The sequence below is a fragment of the Bombus bifarius genome, unplaced genomic scaffold, assembly GCF_011952205.1.
Source record: "Bombus bifarius isolate JDL3187 unplaced genomic scaffold, Bbif_JDL3187 scf7180000008265, whole genome shotgun sequence".
NCBI lineage: Eukaryota > Metazoa > Arthropoda > Insecta > Hymenoptera > Apidae > Bombus > Bombus bifarius.
In genome coordinates, this window is record NW_022884550.1 from 619,376 (window position 1) to 640,883 (window position 21,508).

Sequence of the window (21,508 nt, forward strand, 5' to 3'; positions counted from 1 at the left end):
TTGTATTTGTTAAACCAATTCTGAGGATATTTATTAACAAATGTAAAAGATAAAATAAAGTTGTAATAGAAGCAATTATACTAAAAATATATATATATATATATTTTAGATATAATAATGAACTTAAAAAATTTGAATAATTTCTAAGGAAATTATATTCAGTAATGATATTCACAGTAAGTTTGTAAATTATTAGAATAATACATTCTAACATTCATACATTTAAAAAATGTAGAACAATGTAAATTATCACAGTAAGTCAATTTTTTCATTATTTACATTAGTGTTATTTGTTATTATATATTATCATGTAATCTTTTTCTGTCGTTATGTCTATAGAATTTGTTAAGTTAGTTTATAATATTTACTAAAAATGCTATTATCATAATTATCATTATTATTTTAACTCATATATGTAGAATAACGAATAAGCCCATTCTGAGATTTCGATGCATTCTAAAAATTCCTGTGACATAACCTGTTATGAGCAATGTACAAATGAAAGAGTATAATATTCGTAACTTATTTTTGACTTTACAAATTCATCAAACTATCATTGTACGTAATTATACTGTATAATTGATTACTTTGTAATGTTCCATGTGTAAGAAATGTTGAAAAGCAAGTAAAAATGTTTATCCGTGAACTGAAAGTGCTACTTGGTATCGTTTCATCAAAGCGGTGGTAGAATCAAGAACTTCTAGGTTTCGGAAAAATGGAGGTCGCAGCTTGATCGAAATCGTGGATCCACCTCGTTTAAGAAGAGTTAAATTGCGTTATTTTTTTGTGGGATAATACAGTTCTAATACGTTTCCTTGATTCTTGGTATTCTATTTTATTTATAAATTCAAAATCTATAAAGTAAAGACCGATTTTTACGCAGTAAAATGCAGGAGAGACGGTACATCTCTATTGTACGCTTTTCTCAATATACTTTTAAATCTAAAACTTTTACTGAATTTTGAAGTATTCTAGTTGTTAAGAAAAATAATACATGTTCTTTTTAAACCTTAGTTTTCATATATAATTCTGTAATTTTGTAAATAACATCTTCAATTTTTCAACTATATTTATTCTCATATTGTTTCTTCTTTAACACATCTAATTTTCTTAAATTTATAACTAGTTGTCATAGTATGATTTACGAATTTCATAAACATTTTACTTTGTAAGAAATTTGATATTACGAGCTTATATAATTTAATAATGTATTATTCATTGCAGTTTTAACAAGATAATACATTGGATATACAACGCTCAATACAAAATGAAATCAAAGACAAAAGCTAAAAAATCAAATGGGAAATTTGGGAAAGTTAAATTTTCTCCTAAAGGAATTACTTCTGTAAATCCAGACTTATCACAACTACATCCGCCTATAGACATAAGTGATTCGACTTTATATCGTGTGAGCAAAATTTTAGAAAATGGCAGTGATGAAGTTAGATCTATTCTGGCATATGAATGTGATTTAGTATATGAATGTCGCATATGCCGAAGCCTTTTTAGAAGTTTGGTCAATTTTATTTCTCATAAACGTGTCTATTGTAAAGAAAAATTTGATGTTACATTTGTTAGGGACTCCTCCAACGATTATGATATAGTATGTATGATATAGTATATGATATAGTATTTTAATATATTTTTATATAAAGACAAGATTGCTAAAAATTAATATTTGAAAATGTATCTAAAGATTGCTTAACTAATATTTTGATGGAATCTAACTTTGATAAAATGATTCATATGGCAAAAACTAGATAATAAGATGTTTAGATGATTCAGAACCTTATCTGTCTTCAAAATTATGTAATATTTTCAATTAAAAATATATAGAATATTAGATAATGCATTTTAAATTTAGAGTTATAAAATATAAATAATCTGATATAAACCTAATATTAAGAATAAAAGGAATTTTGTTTTTATATAATTGCAATATTTCGTGATAATATTGGTGAAATATCTCATTTAATTGTTGTTTGAAATACCGTTAAATGTTTTAATTTGGATATATTTACTTAAGACTAGATAATTTTAATTAGTATCTAATCTATACATATTCGAGTATTAACAATATTTTTACTTAAAGAAAATTTTTTTATTTCATATACATAAAGAAAAATATAATATAAAATGATCATTCTACATAATACTTACTACAACTTGTTTTGTAAATTATCTGAATCTGTTATATTTTTATCAAGTTGTCACAATTCATCTTAGAAATAGAAATGCATATGTATATTATGTATAATATATCATATGTGTATATTATTATTATGTATAATATATTACCTGTACATATATAAGTATATATATGTATATGCATATGTAGTATATGGATTGCATATGTTACAGACTTCTACGAATAATTTAGACATAGAAAAAACGCAGGGCCTATTTAAAGAAGGATGTGGAAATGATCGAATTTTAAGAAGTCAAGCTTGCAAAGAAAAGGAAAAGAAGGATCTCACCGCGATTGTTAATACGCTGCAGAAAAAACAAATAGAAAACATACAAACAAACACTCAACGATTATGTTTGGAGACTGTACATTCAAATTCATCGGCAGTATATCAAACTGTTGAATCAGTGTTTTCAACTGAGAGTAATACAGATTTAATGAAAGCACAGGTATTTATAAATAATTATAATACTTGCAAATAATTACAAATAGAATTAATTAGAGCTATTTAAATTTTGTTCCAATACATTAATGATTTATTAATGTCTCAACCAAATAATATTTAGGTAACAGAGCTAAAAAATATAAATGAGAGGACTGTAATGTTAGATCTGAATGGCCAAGTCTTAGAATTTAGTCAAAAGTTGAGTGATAATACAGTAACTCAAGTTCGTAATAATGAAGAAAGTGATAAGGAAGTTATTTGTCCTATATGTATGTTTTTATTATTTTGTCCATTATATGCATAATAATACTTATTCATCTTAAATTATAATTGCATTGTTGTTTAATTTTTAGGTTATGCAAAATTTTCAACGAAAAAAACATTAACAGTTCACACAAGGACACTACATACATCTCACAGGTTATGTTACCCATGTCCTTGTTGTTCTAGTACATTTGCAAATACGTGGAGTGTTTATAGGCATCTCTTTAAAGGTGTGCAAAAAGTATTATAATAATATTTTTATTAATTCCAATAATTTTCATTAATGATTATGTAATTAAATTTAAGTAATTTTTATAACTTCTTGAGGAAAATAATTGTAATTTTAATTCTTTTACAACTGCGAATGAGATATATCGCTGCATGGATGAGATACCTTGCGTGTCTTTATTAGGATGCTGAATGTCTTATTGAAAAATTTGGGATGAAACGTTGACAAAATGGTGATTGACGTATACATTATATTCTTATAAATAAATGCAACTCTAAATGTTGTAGTTAGAAACAGAGAGAGCTGCAGAATATCAGAGAGAGTCTGATGATTAACATTCAATTGTAAATATCAACATAAGATATTTCCTCCGTAGCATTGCATAAATATTATTGCAGAATGAGATATCTCGTTCATAGCGTTGTGTAAACGACATCATTATGGTGGCGTATTTCGTCTATGGTGTTGATAAACGATATTGTGGTAACGAAATATCTCGTCGGCAGTTGCGAAAGGATTAATAATAAGGACTAAAAATTCTACAAGAATTAATTTTTTAAAAGTTAGAATTCTTTTAATGAAATTTTTAAATACGAAATATAGTTCATAGAAAATCTAATGAACAAGTGAGGAAACTCAGATCACAAATTCAAGAGAAAGCATTTATTAAAGATACTACCATTGCTGAAGATTTACAAAAGGAGGATGCTCAAAAAACTTTAGTGAATAGTGCACTAAGGGCTAATGAAACACAGGTATTTTGATAATTATAGTTATATCTTTGTCTTTATTGAAGTATTGTTAATATAAAATACATTATTTTAATAGGAATGGATAGATCAGTTAGAATTGGATACAGAGTTACAAAGATGTGGTGGATGTGGAAAGAGATTTGATAGAAAAGCAGCGTTATCAGCTCACTTGCAATATTGTAATAGGCGTGTTGCAGCATATGAAAGTATAACTAAAGACAAAAAGATCAATAAAATTCCATCAAATGATGTTTTAAATGGAAATACTAATGAAACATCTATTCGTGTGGAAGCAGTTGCCAGTTTAAGTAAAGCCGACTGGGATATGTTAAATAGCGAAGGATTAGTTTCACAAAATGTATCTAATGGAAATGTTGCAAGAATTCTTACAAATGGAGTACAAGAAAACTTGGTGAAAGACAATCTTTCTTCTGCAAGTGATGTTTCTGACCCTTTAGAAATTGTGTATACTAGTATAAACAAACATAAAGCTAATATTGGAAGCAAGAAACGAAAAAATAAGGAAAGTACAAAAAGATTGAATAATAATGCAGGTAAAAACAATATCTCATATTTTATACCTATAAGATTTAAGATGTTATAGTTTATACAAATATATTTTACAAATCTTTTTATTTTGATTTTTGTTTCGGCAAAAAGAGTATAATATATAAAACAAAAAGTATGTAATATGATATATTATATCATTCCTAGAAAATATTGCAAAAGGCATATCTGTAGAAGCGAACGTTGGGCATGACACAGCAACTGAAAAACTGGATCATGTATTATCAATGGAAAAGAAAGTAGCTTCAATAGTAAACTTTGAGAAGCTTCAGTGCCTTCCATGTAAACGAAAATTCCCTTCTGTGCATAATCTAAGAAGACATGCTGCCATTCATATTGGATGGAATCGTTATCAATGTAGACTTTGTGACTATAAGTGTTTCGTTAAGTGTGATTGTATAGCACATTGCAATAAAGTTCACAACGCTCAAAACAATCGTGTTGTTATAGATGAAATGATAACTCAGATACCAGATGACCAGTATTTGTGTGGTCAAGATATTACGTCGAATATAACGAATTTAGAACAGGAGATTGATGCTCCAGAAGTTGTAGAAGTTAACATTACACCAGGAAATATGGGATTAGAAGTTAAAATGAGAGAGAAAGGGACGAATGAAACAGAGACAAAAATAGTTGATAAAAATTCAATAGTAGTTCATGAAAATGGTAAAACTCAAGAAACTATGGATAATGGTATTAAAGAAAATAATTTGGGAGCAGATCAAGATCTTAGAAAAATGGTGATGGAAGTTATCTTTGGATCTTCTGAAGTTCACTCCGCAAAACAAACAGGTGTGAAAGAAACTGAACACTCTAGTTCAAAATTACAAAATAAAGGGGAAGGAGCACAATTTAAGGATTCTAATTTAAAGGAAAGTGCGTATATGCAAGACAATTTAAGACCCCAGCGTCCTATTCGTAACAAAATGAAGCCTCTAAATAAGGATTTCATCTACGATTTAAAGGAAGTCACATTTCGTAAAGATTCTTTGATCGTGAAATCTTTAAACAAGCCACTTGCCAAAAAATCTCCGGTACAGGAAGACGACAATTTGGAGAAAGATTTAGACCAGACGTCCAAGCGTTTTAAACCTATAGAAAATGAAGAAATATTAATTCCTTGTGCAAATAACTCCATAGTAAACAAATGCGAAATTGAACTCAGTAGAGGTTTTAAAAATAGTTTTACTGTCTCTCAGTGCCGCAATTAGTAAACATTGTATCATAATAGAGTCTCCATTCAGTCAGCAATATATTGTTTAAATTGATATTATTCATCTTGATGAACAAATTTTTAGTAAATTTTTAAACTGTATTCTTCACAAATACATATATATACATATATATATATATATATATATATATATATATATATATATATATATATATATATATATGTATGTATGTATAATGTGTATTTGTCCATTAATGTTAGTAAATTTAAGATATTTAAAAATATTAAATATTTTCACTTTTGTTGTGCATTATTAAGAATTTAATTCTTCAACACATTATTTTCTTAATTAATCCGAAATTTTTATTTTCTGCTATATGTAGATTTACTTAAAAAGTTATCTAGAATATGTAATAATAAAAGAGAAAAGATAGCAAAATGTAGATAATAACACATTTTTTTATGTAATACTAGTTATATGAAGAAAAACATTATTAAAATTTGTAATGTATTGTATGATAATTCATACAATATAATTGTTGTTTAACGCAGTCTAATTATTTTGTTTTGTTTCTTTCAGATTAATTAAACGCAGATATTCAAATATATTTATTTTAGATTTGTATGTTTATTGTGTTTTAAATTATTACAATCATTCATAACTATTTTTGGTTTTTATAGATTAGGGTGATATTATTTTTTTAATTTAGAACTGAAAAATATTCTAAATAATAATAATTTGTGAAAACTATTAAGGAATAAATATGTCATATATAATTTCACGTTATATATAGATAATTTATATGCTTATACAATATGTTATAAATATATAGAATAATGTAAAAATAAGCAGAAAAATTCTAACATGGGATTAAAAAAACATGGATTATTTATAAATGTGTACAAATAGAAAATGATTAAAAAAATCATCTTGTAAAAATAAATTATAAATATATGTATGTGATGGTTATAGTTATAATAAAATATCTGCAATAGCTTCATTGGATTTTTAATATTTTATTGATTAATAAATTAATTTCATTTGTAACATTATGCGATGATAAAATAATAATTAGACAAAATATGTAATATGTATCATGTATAGGCAATGTTTGGCTTTTCATTTAAATTTAAATGTTATTAAATTAATTTTCATTTAAATAATTGTTTACGTAGACTCATTTGTTATTTGAAAGTTGAAAATTAAATTGATCAGAGGAGTTGTTGAACAGTTGACGGGTGTTTTAAATATACATATTTAGCAGATTAGGCATTTAAATTTTGAGTTAAGTCTTAAGGGTCCCCGGGACAACAAAAAGTTATTTAAAGCAGGTCCGTAGTAAACAAAAGATTAAGAACCGCTTGTGTATATATTTACGTAAAGGCGCGAAAACTTTCAACGGTATGATTTGTTTATGTTTGAGATGCTAGCCACTGATTAGTCAAGAGAGCTCCTATCACAGCAAAGTTTCCGCCATTGGTAGAAGAACTACCGCGACAGGTACCTGTGGTAGATGCGCGGCAAACAGCATCGAGAGACAGCGTTTCTTTTTCTGCTCGTGTCAGTGTCTCGAGAAATCTGTTAGTACGGATGACGCCGGTAAAATTATTACAATTCGATTCTATTATCTTTACAATGGTGATAAACAGTGACGTGGTGTGAAGTGTATTATTTGCGTTAACCTTCTAATTTCCTGGAACCTTTTGCTGAAGGATTTTAGGCGCGGTATCGTAAACGTAAGTCATCTGTTCTTTTGCTTCTTTCTTTTCCTATATTCCGTTAAGTATCACTTTTCATTTTTAAATTCCCACTAAACGCGAAACTTTCGTTCAAGTGTTTTCTACATAAAATCTATATTAGTCTATAAAGCGATTTATTAATATTAATTTTTGTTCCTGTTATAAACGTGATTTTTTTTGTGTATTTAGCATTTCATTTGTTTTCTCGTAACGTTCATGTGTAATATGTACGACTACGAATAAAAATGAGATAGTCTTTCGTATCTGATAAATTTTACGGAATTTTTTAATAGAATTCAAAATTAAACCGAGATTAATATACGTTAAGAATAATATAAGCTAAAATATCTGATGTTACAAAAGTATATTGAGTATATTGAGTATATTGAGTATATTAAGTATATTGATTGTAAATATATCGATTCTTTTTTTCTTATTACGTTATCTGTTTATTACATTACTTACAAAATTTGAAGTTTTCGTTTATTTAAAGATTTGTTGTTATTTTCGTTAGCGACCATTTTCACAAAACACTTTAAATTTGATTAGAACAAGCTAATTTAATAAAGACTGAAATATAACCAACAGATGAGTTTAATAATAAAATCTTATTTCATAATTGATTCTTTTTATTAATTCTCTACTACATGTAATGTATATGTGAATAAAGTTGGTTTTCAACCACAATTACATTTTTATATTGGTTAAAACATATACGTATGTAGTTTTATTAATATCAGTTTTCATAAATAACCTTTCTCTTATTATTTGTATTGTTCTGCTTGGTTATTGGTTTTCCTATTAGTATTTTACAGCATTATAATTTTCTCACGAAATTTTACTCCTATTTGTTATACTATTTTACGTGTTTAACCAAATTTTGTTAGAAATGAGTGGATATAAAAATATTGGCTTCCCTGGAAAACCACGTGCATTCATGAAACGTAATGTTTACTTTATCTCTTTTGTGTAATATGTCGTAAATAATTTATTAATCGAATTTTGAAATCAGAATTGACTATCTTACATTCGTTTTGTAACGAGGTGTACGACTTTCCCTTCTTGGAAATTCTCTCCTTTCTTTCTATCCTTGTCTTCCTTGTCCTACCTTCCCCTTCTCTTTCCTTTGCCTCTTTTATACCGTTTCTATATTTACTTTTTGATAAGAGAAAAGATTTTGTATAGTATCTGTTCGTAATCTTATTCTTCTAACAGGTACCTTATTACGTTTGTTTGTTTGTTTGTTTGTTTGTTTGTTTGTGTGTGTGTGTGTGTGTGTGTGTGTGTGTGTGTGTGTGTGTGTGTGTGTGTGTGTGTGTGTGTGTGTGTGTGTGTGTGCGTGCGTGTGTGCGCGCGCGTGTGTGTGTTTTAAACAAACAACATTAATACATCGCTGAATTATTTTCATTATTTAATGTCTCAGTCATAATTTATAATTTCCTAATTTGGGTAAACTTTTCCTCTGGAAATTATTCGTCTTTTAATTCGTTTTTCTTCCCTTTTTTCTTGCATTTTCTGGTAGTGCTCGATGAATAAAGGCGAAATGCAAGGTTAAGTTCAGTAATCTATTGGTTCAAAAGTTGCACGTCTTTAAAGTTTGGTTCTCCGGACGTATTGTACGGCTTTATTCAACGCGATAATTAAATATATAAATTAAATAGATAAATTAAACGATAAATTTTAATATCTATTTAGACACTACGGACTACTATGCTGAAGACAAAATATCGTTCTATCATCGATATACGAATCGATTTGTCAAATAATATATTTCATAAGGTCTTCTCATAACCTTTATTATATTAAAAAACATATGGTGAATTCAGAAGCCAGTCAGTGCAAGTCGATTAGCATTAAAACCGAGATGAACGAGATTTTTACAAATTGGTTGTAAAAAAAATAACGATGCTAGGAAAGATGTGAAAAAGGATTTTTATTATAAGATAACATACGGATGAACTTAACTGCGAGAGAAACAAAGGAAAATCGCAATGACTTTTTAAAAGAAATCAAATTGAATGAAAAAATTGTGACCTATATCAAATGTCACTCACTGTCGTTCTCTGCATCAAGGTTCGTTAGATTTGCCTTTGAGGTTGATGCTCGCGTTTTTTGAAAAACTTTGTTGTCGTTGAAAAACTTTGGTAAAATGGATGGTAATGCAGCGGAATATAACATTGTAGGTGAAACGTGTGCTTCTTTTTCATTTCTTTCACCGATCTACGGGTCTACGGGTCTACGGGTCTACGGGTCTACGGGTCTACGGGTCTATGGGTCTGGATATGGTCGTGGGTTTTGAACGACATTGAGCAAACTCGAAGGCCTTTCTTTTGACACCGGCATCACGTTGATCTCATAAATTGAAAAATCATTTCTTTATATTATCGTGTCTAATTAAACACATTTATATCACTCTTCTAATTTCTTCTCTGCAACTATTGCACTTACTATTTGGTACTTTGCTTTTTGTCTTTTGATAACCAGACTTTCGCAATATGTATCCCCCTCTACCTCATATAAATTTCATTATATGAGATTGAAAATATCCTCGATTATTTTATCTTATACTTCCGGATGGTTTTTTAGTTAGTATCTAAGAATTAGAAAAATTAAAGTACATAATTAAGTAGAGAAATATCTGTTTGTAATAAGAAATATAGAAGCTATATTCCACCGTTCCTGTGTATTATTAAAGTAAGACTGGGAAGATGAAAGTAAAGCGTATTTTCGTAAAAATTGAAATTCCGTCGCATGAAGATCAAGTGGACAAGTTGAAGAAAGAAAGTCTCGGATAAAATCTTTCACAGTGATACCCGAGCAATTAAACGTATTTGTTACTTACTTGTAATATATGATATATTGGACAAGGGATGAATAATAAAAGAAAAAAAGCTACTCTTGTGATGAATTGTGTTTCCATAACAACACATAGCATGCACTTTGCACGATGTCAATGCCCTCGTCATGTTACGTGCTCAAGCTCGTTCGAACGAATATAATTGGACTACATATTTTGAGAAAGTGGTGAAAGTCGATTTTTTGAAAAAAATCGAGAAAACGGGAAACCTTCCTATGCGTTTATGCGAACTTTTTATTTATTTATTATCGATGTATAATTTAAATGTCTAAAACATTCGTTTGTTTCAATTAATCGACATTTCCTTACTATACGGAGTTAATATTATCGTTTGTCTATTTTGAAAGTAATACGACTCCATTTCCTGTAATCTGTGTAGCCTGTCCAAACATTCGAGGAACCAATAATCAAAAACAAATGATATTTTCAGATTAAACAACAGCATTTTGTTTTTTAGTGTTCTTACAATTAAACGATTAAAGCGTGAAACATGAAATTTAAATAATCGAAACTAAATGAATCGTACGATTCAGTGATTTTGAAAACGGTGCAGTTCGCGAGTAATATATCAGAGTAACTTCTTTTATCTTTGTGTTTTATCTCAAGCGAGACTCATTACGACGATAAAACAGTGTGTGGCCTGCCGTTGTCACGCGGTAATTTCACAGAACGTCCTCCTTTGTCGGTGCCCCAACCACCGCATCTCGTCCAAAGACACATTTTTTCTCGATGGAATTGGTCGCTCGCCCGATAGATAGCTCAAAGTTATAGAAAGCAACCTCGAATACTTTGAACTTTGCTTAAAAATTTGCATTATTCTTTTCTACACCCGATACATACTAGGCAAAAATATTTATAACGTTATTATATATTCTATATATTTTCTACATTTTCTATCGTACGATACATTTTATTTCCATATCCGTCAATATCGTATTTATATACATATAATCGTATAACACATTACATCATGTTTATATACATTAAGAAAAGAATTACGTACATTTCAACCAGTATGCTGGCTACATTTCTAACTAATTTTGCGAGAAATGGCAGAGCTACAGCGCAAAAGCATACTAGCTAACTAACATACTGTGCTAAGAAAATTGGCTCCAACAGGCCTTGAACATCTGAGACCTCGGATGCCCCTGGAACGTCTTCTACGCTATAACAATCAACAATCCGGTCTCTTCTTCCGTTAATATCTTACGATCTATCCTCGTACTGACAACATTATAATTGTCTCTATATAATTTACAAACGTATTACGTTACGTTTCGAACGTGTCACGTGTCACGCGTCACGCGTAGTTTAGTAACCGCTACGATTTATTACCGAATTTATTCGACGAATATATATATACCGAAGAATTTCACCACTCACTGTCACGCTTTTGTTCATCCTCATTCTCAATCGCTTCTCCTCTTCGTAAATATCGTAATTTCCACGAACCTAGGAAGCACGGAATTTGTCTTTCCTCTCGTTCTATAATGTTGTCTAACTAGGAAATCCACGGACGACGGGAGACAAAAGTCAAGTTTAGAAAGGCAGAGAGAGTATACAGGGTGTGTTTCGTAATACGTGGGATCCACTCGAGGACAGTGGACAGTGGACAGTGGACAGTGGACAGTGGACAGTGGATAGGGGAGAAAGGAAAGAAAGGAAGAAGGAAAGAGTTGGCGTAAACGCGTGTTCAATTTGACCTTATTTCAAAGTTATTATCGCTTCTATGTCTCGATAACAATCCGTACCTGCTTACCTTCGCAGAAGGTGCTCGAATGGCTCGGTCTCTCGAGAGACAACGTCCGTGAGCAAACGTAGGAAGAACGTGCTTTTTACCCCGTTTGGCGAGCAACGATCTCGCTGTGCGATGCTGTGAAGGTAGAACATTTGAAAATACTAAAAACGTAATTTGACAAATCTGAAAATGCAAGATTTTCACCAAGTCACACGATTTTTCGACAAATAAATTTTTAAGTTAACGACACGCTGTTCTTTTTTATTTCTGTATCGGCGTAGTTGCCATTTGTTGGAACAATGTTCCAAGAGTCAAAAGCGAGTACGAATATTTTGTTGTTGACAAAAGCGGAAAGCAAAAACACGCTTTAAGCGGTAATAAGTACTTGGATCGGAAAGTGGTTTTCGTTCTCGTGAAACGTTATATGCTCGACTGGTTGGTCGTATTAATGGCTATTTGTTCGGCATTTAATCTGTTTAATTTTAGCGGTTCAACGAGTTTGACAACTTTCGACGATGACGCAATAACGTGCCTACAAATGTATATCGTATCCTCGTTGCATAATGCACGCACGTATGCAAGCCTAGAACGCGCTTTTATACGAGAAATCTAACGTAACGCTCGTAACGATTCTGTTTACAGCTTTTACGCATAGTACAAAGGGAATCTACGACACAACTAATACCCTTGCATCGTTTGTACTAAGCGAGCGAACGAATAATCCAAATTTTTCAGCGCAACTCAAAGTTTACTTGAAAAGAAAAACATACCGCAAGCCGTGGGATCGAGGAATTCGTTCGTCGTTGCTCTCTGTAACTTTGAGCCACTTGTTGGGTAAGCGATAAAGTGTCGCGTCTTTACACGAGATCCGATCGTCGGGGCACCTACGAAGGAGGACGTTCCGTGAAATTACCGCGTGACAATGTCAGGCCCCACGTGGCTTCTACGGACAAAAGACGTCATGACGAGTCTTGGTTGGCACGTCTTACAGCAGCCAGCTTATTCGTTAGACGTTGCTCCTTACGATCGCTGCCTATTCCGGTATTCGCTTGCAATTAGAAAATCGGATAGAAAATTGAAACTTGCCTGTTGGATCCTCTTTAAAAACACCGTACCTCAAAGTTATAGAAAGGTACATTGCACGGCCGTAGCTAAAGCGTATATCGTTACGAAATATCAATATCGTTGTTAAAATACAAAATACGGAGATTATAGTAGGTTGTAGGAGAGACACAGAGATAGAATAGAGATAGATAGAATGCAGCGGGCGTAAAAAAGATGTGTAACCTTTTTGCGAGTAAGCAATTGGCGAGGTGGCAATTCTCGTTCGGAGGACGATGACACGTGGAAAATTAGGTCAGCAGACTCGATTATACCCGACCAACGGGTCGCTTTTCTTTTTCTTCGATACTTACTCTCGTTACTCTTGGCTTTACCCTTGGCGGATTTACAATTAAAAATGACCGTGTTTCGCGTACTTTGTTCGTCCGTACTATGTAACCTCTACTATCCGAATTAATGGGAAGACGTAACTCTTCGGACGAGGGAATTTTCGGATAATGGAAGCTGCGTCTCTCTTTATAATTATTTTTCTTTTTTCTTTTTCTTTTTTTTCCTTTTTCTTTTTTCTTCCTTTTTTTTCAGCATAAGCAATCGAAACGTCGACGACGATATTTATACAAATTTCAAAACTTTTTCGTACAATATATATCCAGATACTGTGTCGTACCTTCGTCGCTGATTTATTACCATTGTTGTACAACAGATAGTACATATTTATTTCTCAATTCAGCTACAAATTTCTTATTTCTCGAGTAATTTTCAATTACGTGTTTCTATTTTTGGCTTAGTTAATTACGAATCTTCTAACGTTGTAGATTTTTCCAATTTTTCAAATACTTTCACGCCTTTCTCTAACTTTCGAAGCATCTTTTCTTCCCTTTCAATACGACGCTCTATACGACACGTTTCCACTTTGATGCCGTTATACGCATATTATACGCATATTATACGCATATTAACGCGTAGAATATTAACTTGGTAGCAAAATAATAGAAAAATAATAGAAAAGTAATAGAAAAAATGATAGAAAGGACGTGTGATAGCGGAGGACACGAGCAAGAAATATTATAATAATAATATAATAGAAGTTTGCAGCGTTGTGATCGCTAGCCCCCGTGTGTGAAGCTAGCCCCCGTTCTTTAAATCTCGTATTTGTTGTTTTCATTGGTCCAAGTTGTTCTACGTTTGCTCTAGATCGTTTCAACTAGATAATCGTTTATCTCGAAAGTGTAGGATTTCGAAGCTATTACATGTACTGATGTACAAGTAGTTGAAAGGGAACGCGAGAGTTTGAGTTTTGTCGCGATGATGTAATTTTTTATGAATTTACTCGTATAACGGTGTATCCAAGTTGTAGTACTCCGATGCGAATAGACCATCGTTAACACGATTAATTATGCAAAATTCTCTTCTTTGTACGAGCTTCGTGAGAAGCAGATAACACACGAGAATACGTTTACGAACGTGTGTAATTACCGCGAACAAGCGTAATTTAAAATAACGTCTACTTAGCTTTTCTGAATTTTGCAGATTCCTCGGTTTATTCAAAAGAATATAATTCGATATCGATCATATACGAATGACGGAACGATCGGACGATTATGTCGTTGCGTCTTCTTATGCGTCTTCTTATGCGTCTTCTTATGCGATATACATACGTACTCGTATATTGCGTAACGTTGTTGGTAAACTAATTTGATAATAATAATGATTCAGTAGCACGATATTATTAACCATGCAAACGCCTTATAACCTGTGCACAGAGTGCGCACGATATCTACGTAATAGGAAGCACGAGCCAGAATATTATAAAAGCAATCTTTCTTTCGTAAGATACAAGTACGAACATTGTTGATAATTAATATGACGATATATAGGGTAACTGCGTCTAATATGGAACACTCATAATTCTTCCCCGAAAACAGAAACACGCTTCTTTCTTTCAACATTTATCCGCCCAAAATCCTTTTAACCGTTAAATCGTCTTAATCCTACGTCTTAATCCTACTTCCAACGCCTCGGACATCGCCGTTGTCGCTATATTCGTGTTTCGATTTCGTTATCCATTATTATACACGCAACACTAGTCGTGTCGATCGTGGCCGATCGTGATCGATCGTGGTCGATCTTGGTCGATCGAAGAAGATTCGCCGCGTTGAAGCGATTTTATCGGATCGGCGTTATCACGACCACCGAATCCTACGGTACGGTACGTTGTCAGACGATGCGGTTCCTAATTTTCCGAAGCACATTCTTCATGATCCCGATGAAAACGGCGAATACGTCGCACCCACTTTTCGTTATAACCGCCACGTTAATTACCGCCACGAAATAAATACAATTCCGTATCGTCGTCGTTAGCAGCGTCATTGACGCGTTCCATATTACGTACGATCGACAACGCGATAAATTTTACAAATATATATCTCGGATAAACGATCGATTCTGGCCTCATGGTTGGATTTTTAGTTAGCAAGAAACTATCGGAAAATATCTTTTACTTTTGTTTGAGAAAATATCGAAAGATATTTTTCAATCGAACGATCATCGGCGTCACGCATCGTCGGTAATAGAAGATGCTTTTACGTTACAAGCTGCAGCGCAAAGATAGGAGAGCTAAAGCGGACATTCGCAGCGGGACCGCGATGTAACTCGGCCTAATAGCTTCCTGATTATTTCGTGAGCCGCTCAGCTGATTTCCTCTGCCTTCTGCTGCGATAGTTTCATTCCTCGTTGCCATCGGGGCGATGAGTTATTTCTTCGCGTTTACGTTTGTGTTTGCATTTGCGTTTGCGTTTGCGTTTGCGTTTGCTTCGGATTATTCCCTGTATCTCTACGCTTTTTTTCTATTATGGATCTTAAGCGATTTACCACTGCCTCGTTTCTCCTGCCTTTCACTGTTTCCTCCTCGCTCGATACGCTAGGCTATATCCCATAGCAATTCTCTGGCGAGCGTTTTAACGTACCTATTTCAATTTTACGAGGAACGCATTTTCTCTTTTCGTCTTCCAACCAGTGTCCTCTCTAGATGCTCTAGATGTTCTAGATGCTGTAGATGCTCTGCCCTTCCCACCGTTCGTACATATTTATGTCTCCTCTTATCGTATCTGATGTTTGTGATTTTATCGTACCGCGCCTAGTATTACTATTCTTTGTCCCTTCCAGTTACAGTTTTAACTATATTCCATCGTTGCAAACGTTTCGCTCCTAGCTACCACACACACACACACACACACACACACACACACACACACGCACGCACGCACGCACACACACACAGAGAGAGAGAGAGAGAGACACCCATACCTTCGATAAAACTCTCAACTGTCTCGCGTATTCGGGTAACCGGGTAATTTTTGTATACCCGGGTGTCCTACAGGTACCCTTCGTGCACGTCGATGTACGTACGTCATTATCGAAGCTGGTTTAGAATAGTTACAAACGGTTTGGAATCGCGTGCCAATACTTTTGTCCACTGTACGTATACCTACTACGCGTGTGCAATACTATATACTTTACGTTACATGCGTTGCAGTCGTCGATACGTAAACGCTGTAACATCGTGATTACTTTTGACGAAATACGAGGCCGTCTTAATAACATCGAATGCATTAACGCGTCATTCGTTAGATGCTGTATTCGACTATGAATGCAAAGGACGTATTCTTAATTAACAGAAATTCGTCCTAATTCGGCCAATTTTCGCAGCTCTTTGTTTCCCGCCTACGATGATTTCAACGACGAATACGTCGTCTTAATCGAGCAACTAGAGAACGTATTGTAAACGTTCTGTATGACGTTTAATTTCTTCTGTCGTAAATGCTTCGTAAAATTAGAAAAAATATTTTACAATACGCGCATAGCATAAAAATCAGTTTACCGATAGCGAGGCTAACGTTCGTTTACGATTTAATGTTCAAGTAGCACGCGTTATGATATTCTTAATTCAGTACGCAAGAGTACCGAACGATATTTACTTTTTTTCAGTTACAGATACAGTTTCAGTCTCAGTGAATGAACGAGGCTAAAATGGGCTGTGCTTCGCAGTGTGCCAAGTATTTTCTATGTTTCTTCAATTTCGTTTTCTTCGTAAGTATTGTATTCCTGTACGACGTTATTTCCGCATTCCTTATTGCGACATTATCCTACATATATTTATCGTTAATTCGATTCCTAATCAAAATATAATTTCTCCCTTTATTTATTTTTAATTTATATCCGCTACCTGGCAGCAACCACTCGATTTAAGTCGTAGATACGACCTGTTGATTTAACACGGCGGCCTACTATTAACCTAGTTAGGTTACTGCTACTCATCCGTCCAACTATACTTAATTCTTATCTAACTATTTAAGTCTTCATCTAGTTACTAACTATTTATCCAACTATTATATAATCGCTTAACTCTTTGCCTAACACCCCTAATATCCTTTCCACTTCTCTTAGCCAGTTCGCAGCTTTTTCCTTCACTTTCTCGCTAACTATTTCCTCTATACCGACCGACCATCGTCCTCTCTAGTTCCCTGCACTCTCTCAACGTGTACTCGGAATTTCCAAATTCGCGTCACCGCGACTTCGCAACGTCTTCCCTCGTCGTCTCTTTCCTTCGAATATTCCTTCAAATATCTGCTAACGACCAATTCAAACGACTGTTTAACCACCAGGGCTAACGATTTCAGCCGAATATCCGAGATACCTGCGAGACATCTGATTCTCTCGAAGGGATTCGATAGGGATTCGATAGGGATTCGATAGGGATTCTCACTTGCCAGATCCAATTCGTTACGACACCCTGTACTTCTAGATTAATTCTTCTCTCCGATCTCGCTATACATCCTGGCGTGGTAGAAAATTAATTAAATTTTCATCGGCTTTGTCTACAGGTAGCCGGAGGGGCTGCGTTGGCGGTTGGAGTTTGGCTCTTCATCGATAGCAATTCTTTCACTGATCTCGTCGGCAAACTCGATCAGTCGGACATTTTGGTAAAGTTTTAGAACAATTCTCTCGAAACAGAAATTTTCCTTTTAAAAGAAGCAACGAAACGAAAGAAGAAAGGAAAAAATCTCACTCGATCATGTTCAAGTGATGTTGCCAGAATATAGGGAAATTATTTGATCGAACGATTAAAAGAGAAGACAATCGGTAGTAAGATTATTTGTAGTAATAGGATATTTTTTACCGATTCACGCTCCGTTGATTGCGACACGAAAGCGTTGCCAATTAGTTAACTACCGAGAAGAATATATCCGGCACTTTCTACTCGTAAGCTCTTATCGTGTACAGGTTTTCATTTTCGTTTCCTCGCGCTCCTACTTACTATAGATCGTTCGCTCCTAATATAAGCTAGCTATTCTAAATGAATGATAATGAACATAATAATATAATAATATTGTTAATAATAATATCGTTCGCCGATTAGATGTATATATTTATTTATAGCAGTGTTATCGAATTAATTGTCGTTCGAAGGAAGCACGGTACTAACAGAGATATAGTGTACATAGTGTTACTAGAAGAGTAACAATCTTTCTTTACATAAGTGCAATTTTCTTCCCTTTGTTTTCTCTTTGTTTTTTCTTTCACTCTTTGTTTTGTTTTCAACGTAATTTTTCTAACTTGTATACTAAGAGCAACGCTTACATCACTATATCGTAATATATTTTTACTTTCAATTACCATAATATCATCCTATATTATATATTATATATTATTTATTATACATGTATACATTATTAGAACTATATTATAATATGTTTATATTATAATATGTTCTATCTAAAACCAAGTATCTCTAACGTTTGATTTTTCAGAAAATCTACAATTTTCAAATAAACTCAAATAACTCAAAACAAATATTTCAGATCTTACTAAAAGTTTTTCTATAGCTTTATATTTAATATGCTGGTTTACGAAAATTTTTATTTCAAATTTTAACAGATAATTCGATAGTACGTTAATCATAGAGTTAAATTCAATCATTTTGTTCGTAGAACAAAACGGACACCGACGTTATCAGGATAATATCGTACATCTTGATTTTGGCGGGAACGTTGACCTTTTTGATCAGCTTTTTGGGCTACTGTGGAGCGATGTTTGAATCTCGGTGTCTTCTTTGTGTCGTAAGTACTTTTGTAGCCGAAAGAAAGAGACTTTAGTGTCACACGATACAATTAAGTTTTTAATTATAGTACGGTGTTCTTATTCTCCTCGTTTTGATCCTGGAATCTGTTGTAGTAGGTTTGGCTTTTGGACTTAAAGGCGATGTAAGTTTATTTCTTTCGTCGTATTGTTAGTTACGTAAATTCCAATCTTAAATAGAAATTGATATTAGTCTGTTCGTCGCAATTCTTTCAGGCAGAGCAAAGTACACGAGATTTTCTCAAGTCTACGATCAAATACTATGCCAGTAACATCGATAAAACAGAGACAATCACAGTGACGTGGGATGGCATAATGACACAGGTTGTTACAAATTTGCTTGTTTGATTAATTAGGACAAATTTATAGACTTAAAATGCTTAAAAAAAATGCTTAAGCGCAAATAAGTTTTAACAAGCGGATTTACATACATTAACCTGTTATATATGTTTAGCTTCATTGCTGTGGAGTAGACAATCATTTGGACTTCCGAGAGAGTACAAATTGGACATCTACAGATAAAATTCTACCTGAAGCATGTTGTATAAAGGAAAACAATATTTTGAAGGATCCATCTTGCCCTATCAGTCCTACTTCCAATAATTCTTATTATAAACAGGTTGGAAAATACTTCGATTAGATTAATAACTTTATAATTCATTTATTATAAAGGCTATTCGAGATATATAAAAAGCTGTATAAATATTGTAGGGTTGTTATAGAGCAATAATGAGGACGATCGAAGAAAATGCGGCTATAGTAATCGGCGTTGCGACTGGATTAGCATTTGTCGAAATCCTGGTTATTATTTTAGCTCTGCACTTGGCATGCTGTTACTGGCGTCCACAACACGGTAGGCTTGCACTTCTCACTGATTGATAACATGAATATTTCATGAATATTTTATGAATATTTCGTTTTACGAATATTACATCCGATCAAAACAACTCATATATATATATATATATATATATATATATATTATATATATATATATATATATATATATATATATATATATGATATATATATATATATCATATATATATATATATGATAATCATTTAAGAAAACAAATTTTTCTCCTCTAGTACGATTTGAAACGATTTGAAAAAGTTAGAAAGGTTTCTTTAAAACATTCAAATAAATACATTCTTTTAGCTTGCGTCGACGTATCGTCGAAAAATGCTTGGTGAATTAACAGCAATGAAAATATTCTATTTATACTTTTACTGGCTTCGAAAGTTAAGTGTTTCGCTAAAAACGAATTAGTTTTCAAATTAATATAAGCTTAGTGTAATTCTTTTCTTTTATCCGTATATCTATGGCAACGAATTTTATTCAAATTGAAAAGAATAGAGGATAATTTCTTATATTAATAAAATTATCAGTATTACTACAAATGTTGAATAAATTGGCAACATTTAATATTCCAATATGTCTATTATTAAAACTTTTAATTATATATACATATAATCATATTTTTAATAACTATAATTAATATTATATCATTACATATGATATATTTGTATTATTTATAAGCTCGTATATAAGTCAAATTACAAATTAACTAAAAGTCATCGTATTCCGAAAGTAAATTTTCTATACTTATATCATAGCACAATAGTTTATTAAAACCTATATATTTTTTGTATCGTTACGATTTTTGCCGATAATCTAATGATAACGAACTGGAGCAGTTCACGCAATCATTTGTCGTCAGTTCATATCGCGCACAAAACATTTTCGTTTACAGTTTTAACTTGTTGGTGTTGCTGTTGACCACATGCATTAACAGCGAACTCTTCGTACCTTCTTCTTGGCTACTTCCTTCATAGAAGTGAAAATTGGCTTAAGCTTACTTACTACTCGAAACTAGGCCAGAATACGTGTTCGTCATCTACTCAATTATATTTTATTACTTCTCTAAAAATATTCGCAAAAGTGGAAATGTTTATCGAGTAATATTTTCTATGAATATTTCAAATATATGTATCATAAATGTACATTTTAATTGGGCTAACAACAACTAAAAGGTATAAGTACAAAAATTTCAAATGCAATTGTTTTGTTTTTTCAAGCAGGACGCTCGATAATTTAACTAGTTGTATAATTAGAAAATTAATCTAATTAGTAAAAAGATATTGTTCATTTTTTAAAGCAAACCAGTACAAAAACAAATAAAGAGTTTAAAAGCAAGACACTACAGAAAAATTACATATGCTTGCGTTGAACTACTTGTGTGTGTGTGTGTGTGTGTGTGTGTGTGTGTGTGTGCGTGCGTGCGCGCGCGCGCACGCATGCGTGAGAGAGAGAGAGAGAGAGAGAGAGAGAGAGAGAGAGAGAGAGAG

General features: G+C 32.5%; 3 protein-coding genes across 6 annotated transcripts; 2 read left to right on the top strand and 1 right to left on the bottom strand.

The window, feature by feature from the left end:
* The first annotated feature begins 359 nt into the window (after positions 1 to 359).
* Positions 360 to 5,771, top strand: LOC117211914 (zinc finger protein 800). 3 transcript variants are annotated; one of them, XM_033456238.1, is made up of 8 exons: positions 360 to 914; positions 1,225 to 1,603; positions 2,362 to 2,637; positions 2,755 to 2,902; positions 2,987 to 3,127; positions 3,730 to 3,881; positions 3,955 to 4,432; positions 4,593 to 5,771. In XM_033456238.1, the coding sequence occupies exons 2-8, from the start codon at positions 1,268 to 1,270 to the stop codon at positions 5,657 to 5,659; spliced, it is 2,598 nt and encodes an 865-aa protein (XP_033312129.1). In that variant the 5' UTR covers positions 360 to 914; positions 1,225 to 1,267; the 3' UTR covers positions 5,660 to 5,771. The 3 variants fall into 3 exon arrangements, with proteins under 3 accessions (XP_033312129.1, XP_033312127.1, XP_033312128.1); XM_033456236.1 differs by having other exon boundaries at positions 360 to 901; XM_033456237.1 differs by having other exon boundaries at positions 360 to 901; positions 4,620 to 5,770.
* Positions 5,772 to 7,105: 1,334 nt separating this feature from the next.
* On the top strand, positions 7,106 to 21,434 carry LOC117211922 (tetraspanin-1). Of its 2 annotated transcripts, none has more exons than XM_033456257.1 (9): positions 7,106 to 7,359; positions 17,007 to 17,108; positions 17,903 to 18,001; positions 19,010 to 19,138; positions 19,208 to 19,282; positions 19,374 to 19,481; positions 19,612 to 19,776; positions 19,869 to 20,010; positions 20,914 to 21,434. In XM_033456257.1, the coding sequence occupies exons 2-9, from the start codon at positions 17,034 to 17,036 to the stop codon at positions 20,937 to 20,939; spliced, it is 819 nt and encodes a 272-aa protein (XP_033312148.1). In that variant the 5' UTR covers positions 7,106 to 7,359; positions 17,007 to 17,033; the 3' UTR covers positions 20,940 to 21,434. The 2 variants fall into 2 exon arrangements, with proteins under 2 accessions (XP_033312148.1, XP_033312149.1); XM_033456258.1 differs by lacking the exon at positions 7,106 to 7,359 and adding an exon at positions 12,007 to 12,100.
* On the bottom strand, positions 11,518 to 13,886 carry LOC117211940. Its single transcript, XM_033456295.1, has 4 exons — positions 13,816 to 13,886; positions 12,728 to 12,812; positions 11,979 to 12,092; positions 11,518 to 11,671 (listed from the first exon to the last, which is right to left on the bottom strand). Exons 1-4 carry the CDS (start codon positions 13,884 to 13,886, stop codon positions 11,531 to 11,533), a joined length of 411 nt encoding a protein of 136 aa, XP_033312186.1. The 3' UTR covers positions 11,518 to 11,530.
* Positions 21,435 to 21,508: the final 74 nt, after the last annotated feature.

What these genes read in the sequence shown, in the direction of transcription:
- LOC117211914 (XM_033456236.1), top strand. An exon ending in CCTCCAACGATTATGATATA is followed by an intron (nt 1,604 to 2,361) that starts GTATGTATGATA and finishes CATATGTTACAG; the next exon opens with ACTTCTACGAATAATTTAGA. An exon ending in TAAGGGCTAATGAAACACAG is followed by an intron (nt 3,882 to 3,954) that starts GTATTTTGATAA and finishes TTATTTTAATAG; the next exon opens with GAATGGATAGATCAGTTAGA.
- LOC117211940 (XM_033456295.1), bottom strand. Translation starts at nt 13,886, where the DNA reads ATGCTTCGAAAGTTAGAGAAAGGCGTGAAAGTATTTGAAAAATTGGAA. An exon ending in TCTACAACGTTAGAAGATTC is followed by an intron (nt 12,813 to 13,815) that starts GTAATTAACTAA and finishes TCTCGTGTAAAG; the next exon opens with ACGCGACACTTTATCGCTTA. An exon ending in TTCGAGCACCTTCTGCGAAG is followed by an intron (nt 11,672 to 11,978) that starts GTAAGCAGGTAC and finishes CGTGCTTCCTAG; the next exon opens with GTTCGTGGAAATTACGATAT.
- LOC117211922 (XM_033456257.1), top strand. Translation starts at nt 17,034, where the DNA reads ATGAACGAGGCTAAAATGGGCTGTGCTTCGCAGTGTGCCAAGTATTTT. An exon ending in TCGATCAGTCGGACATTTTG is followed by an intron (nt 18,002 to 19,009) that starts GTAAAGTTTTAG and finishes TTTTGTTCGTAG; the next exon opens with AACAAAACGGACACCGACGT. An exon ending in TTACTGGCGTCCACAACACG is followed by an intron (nt 20,011 to 20,913) that starts GTAGGCTTGCAC and finishes TTTCGTTTACAG; the next exon opens with TTTTAACTTGTTGGTGTTGC.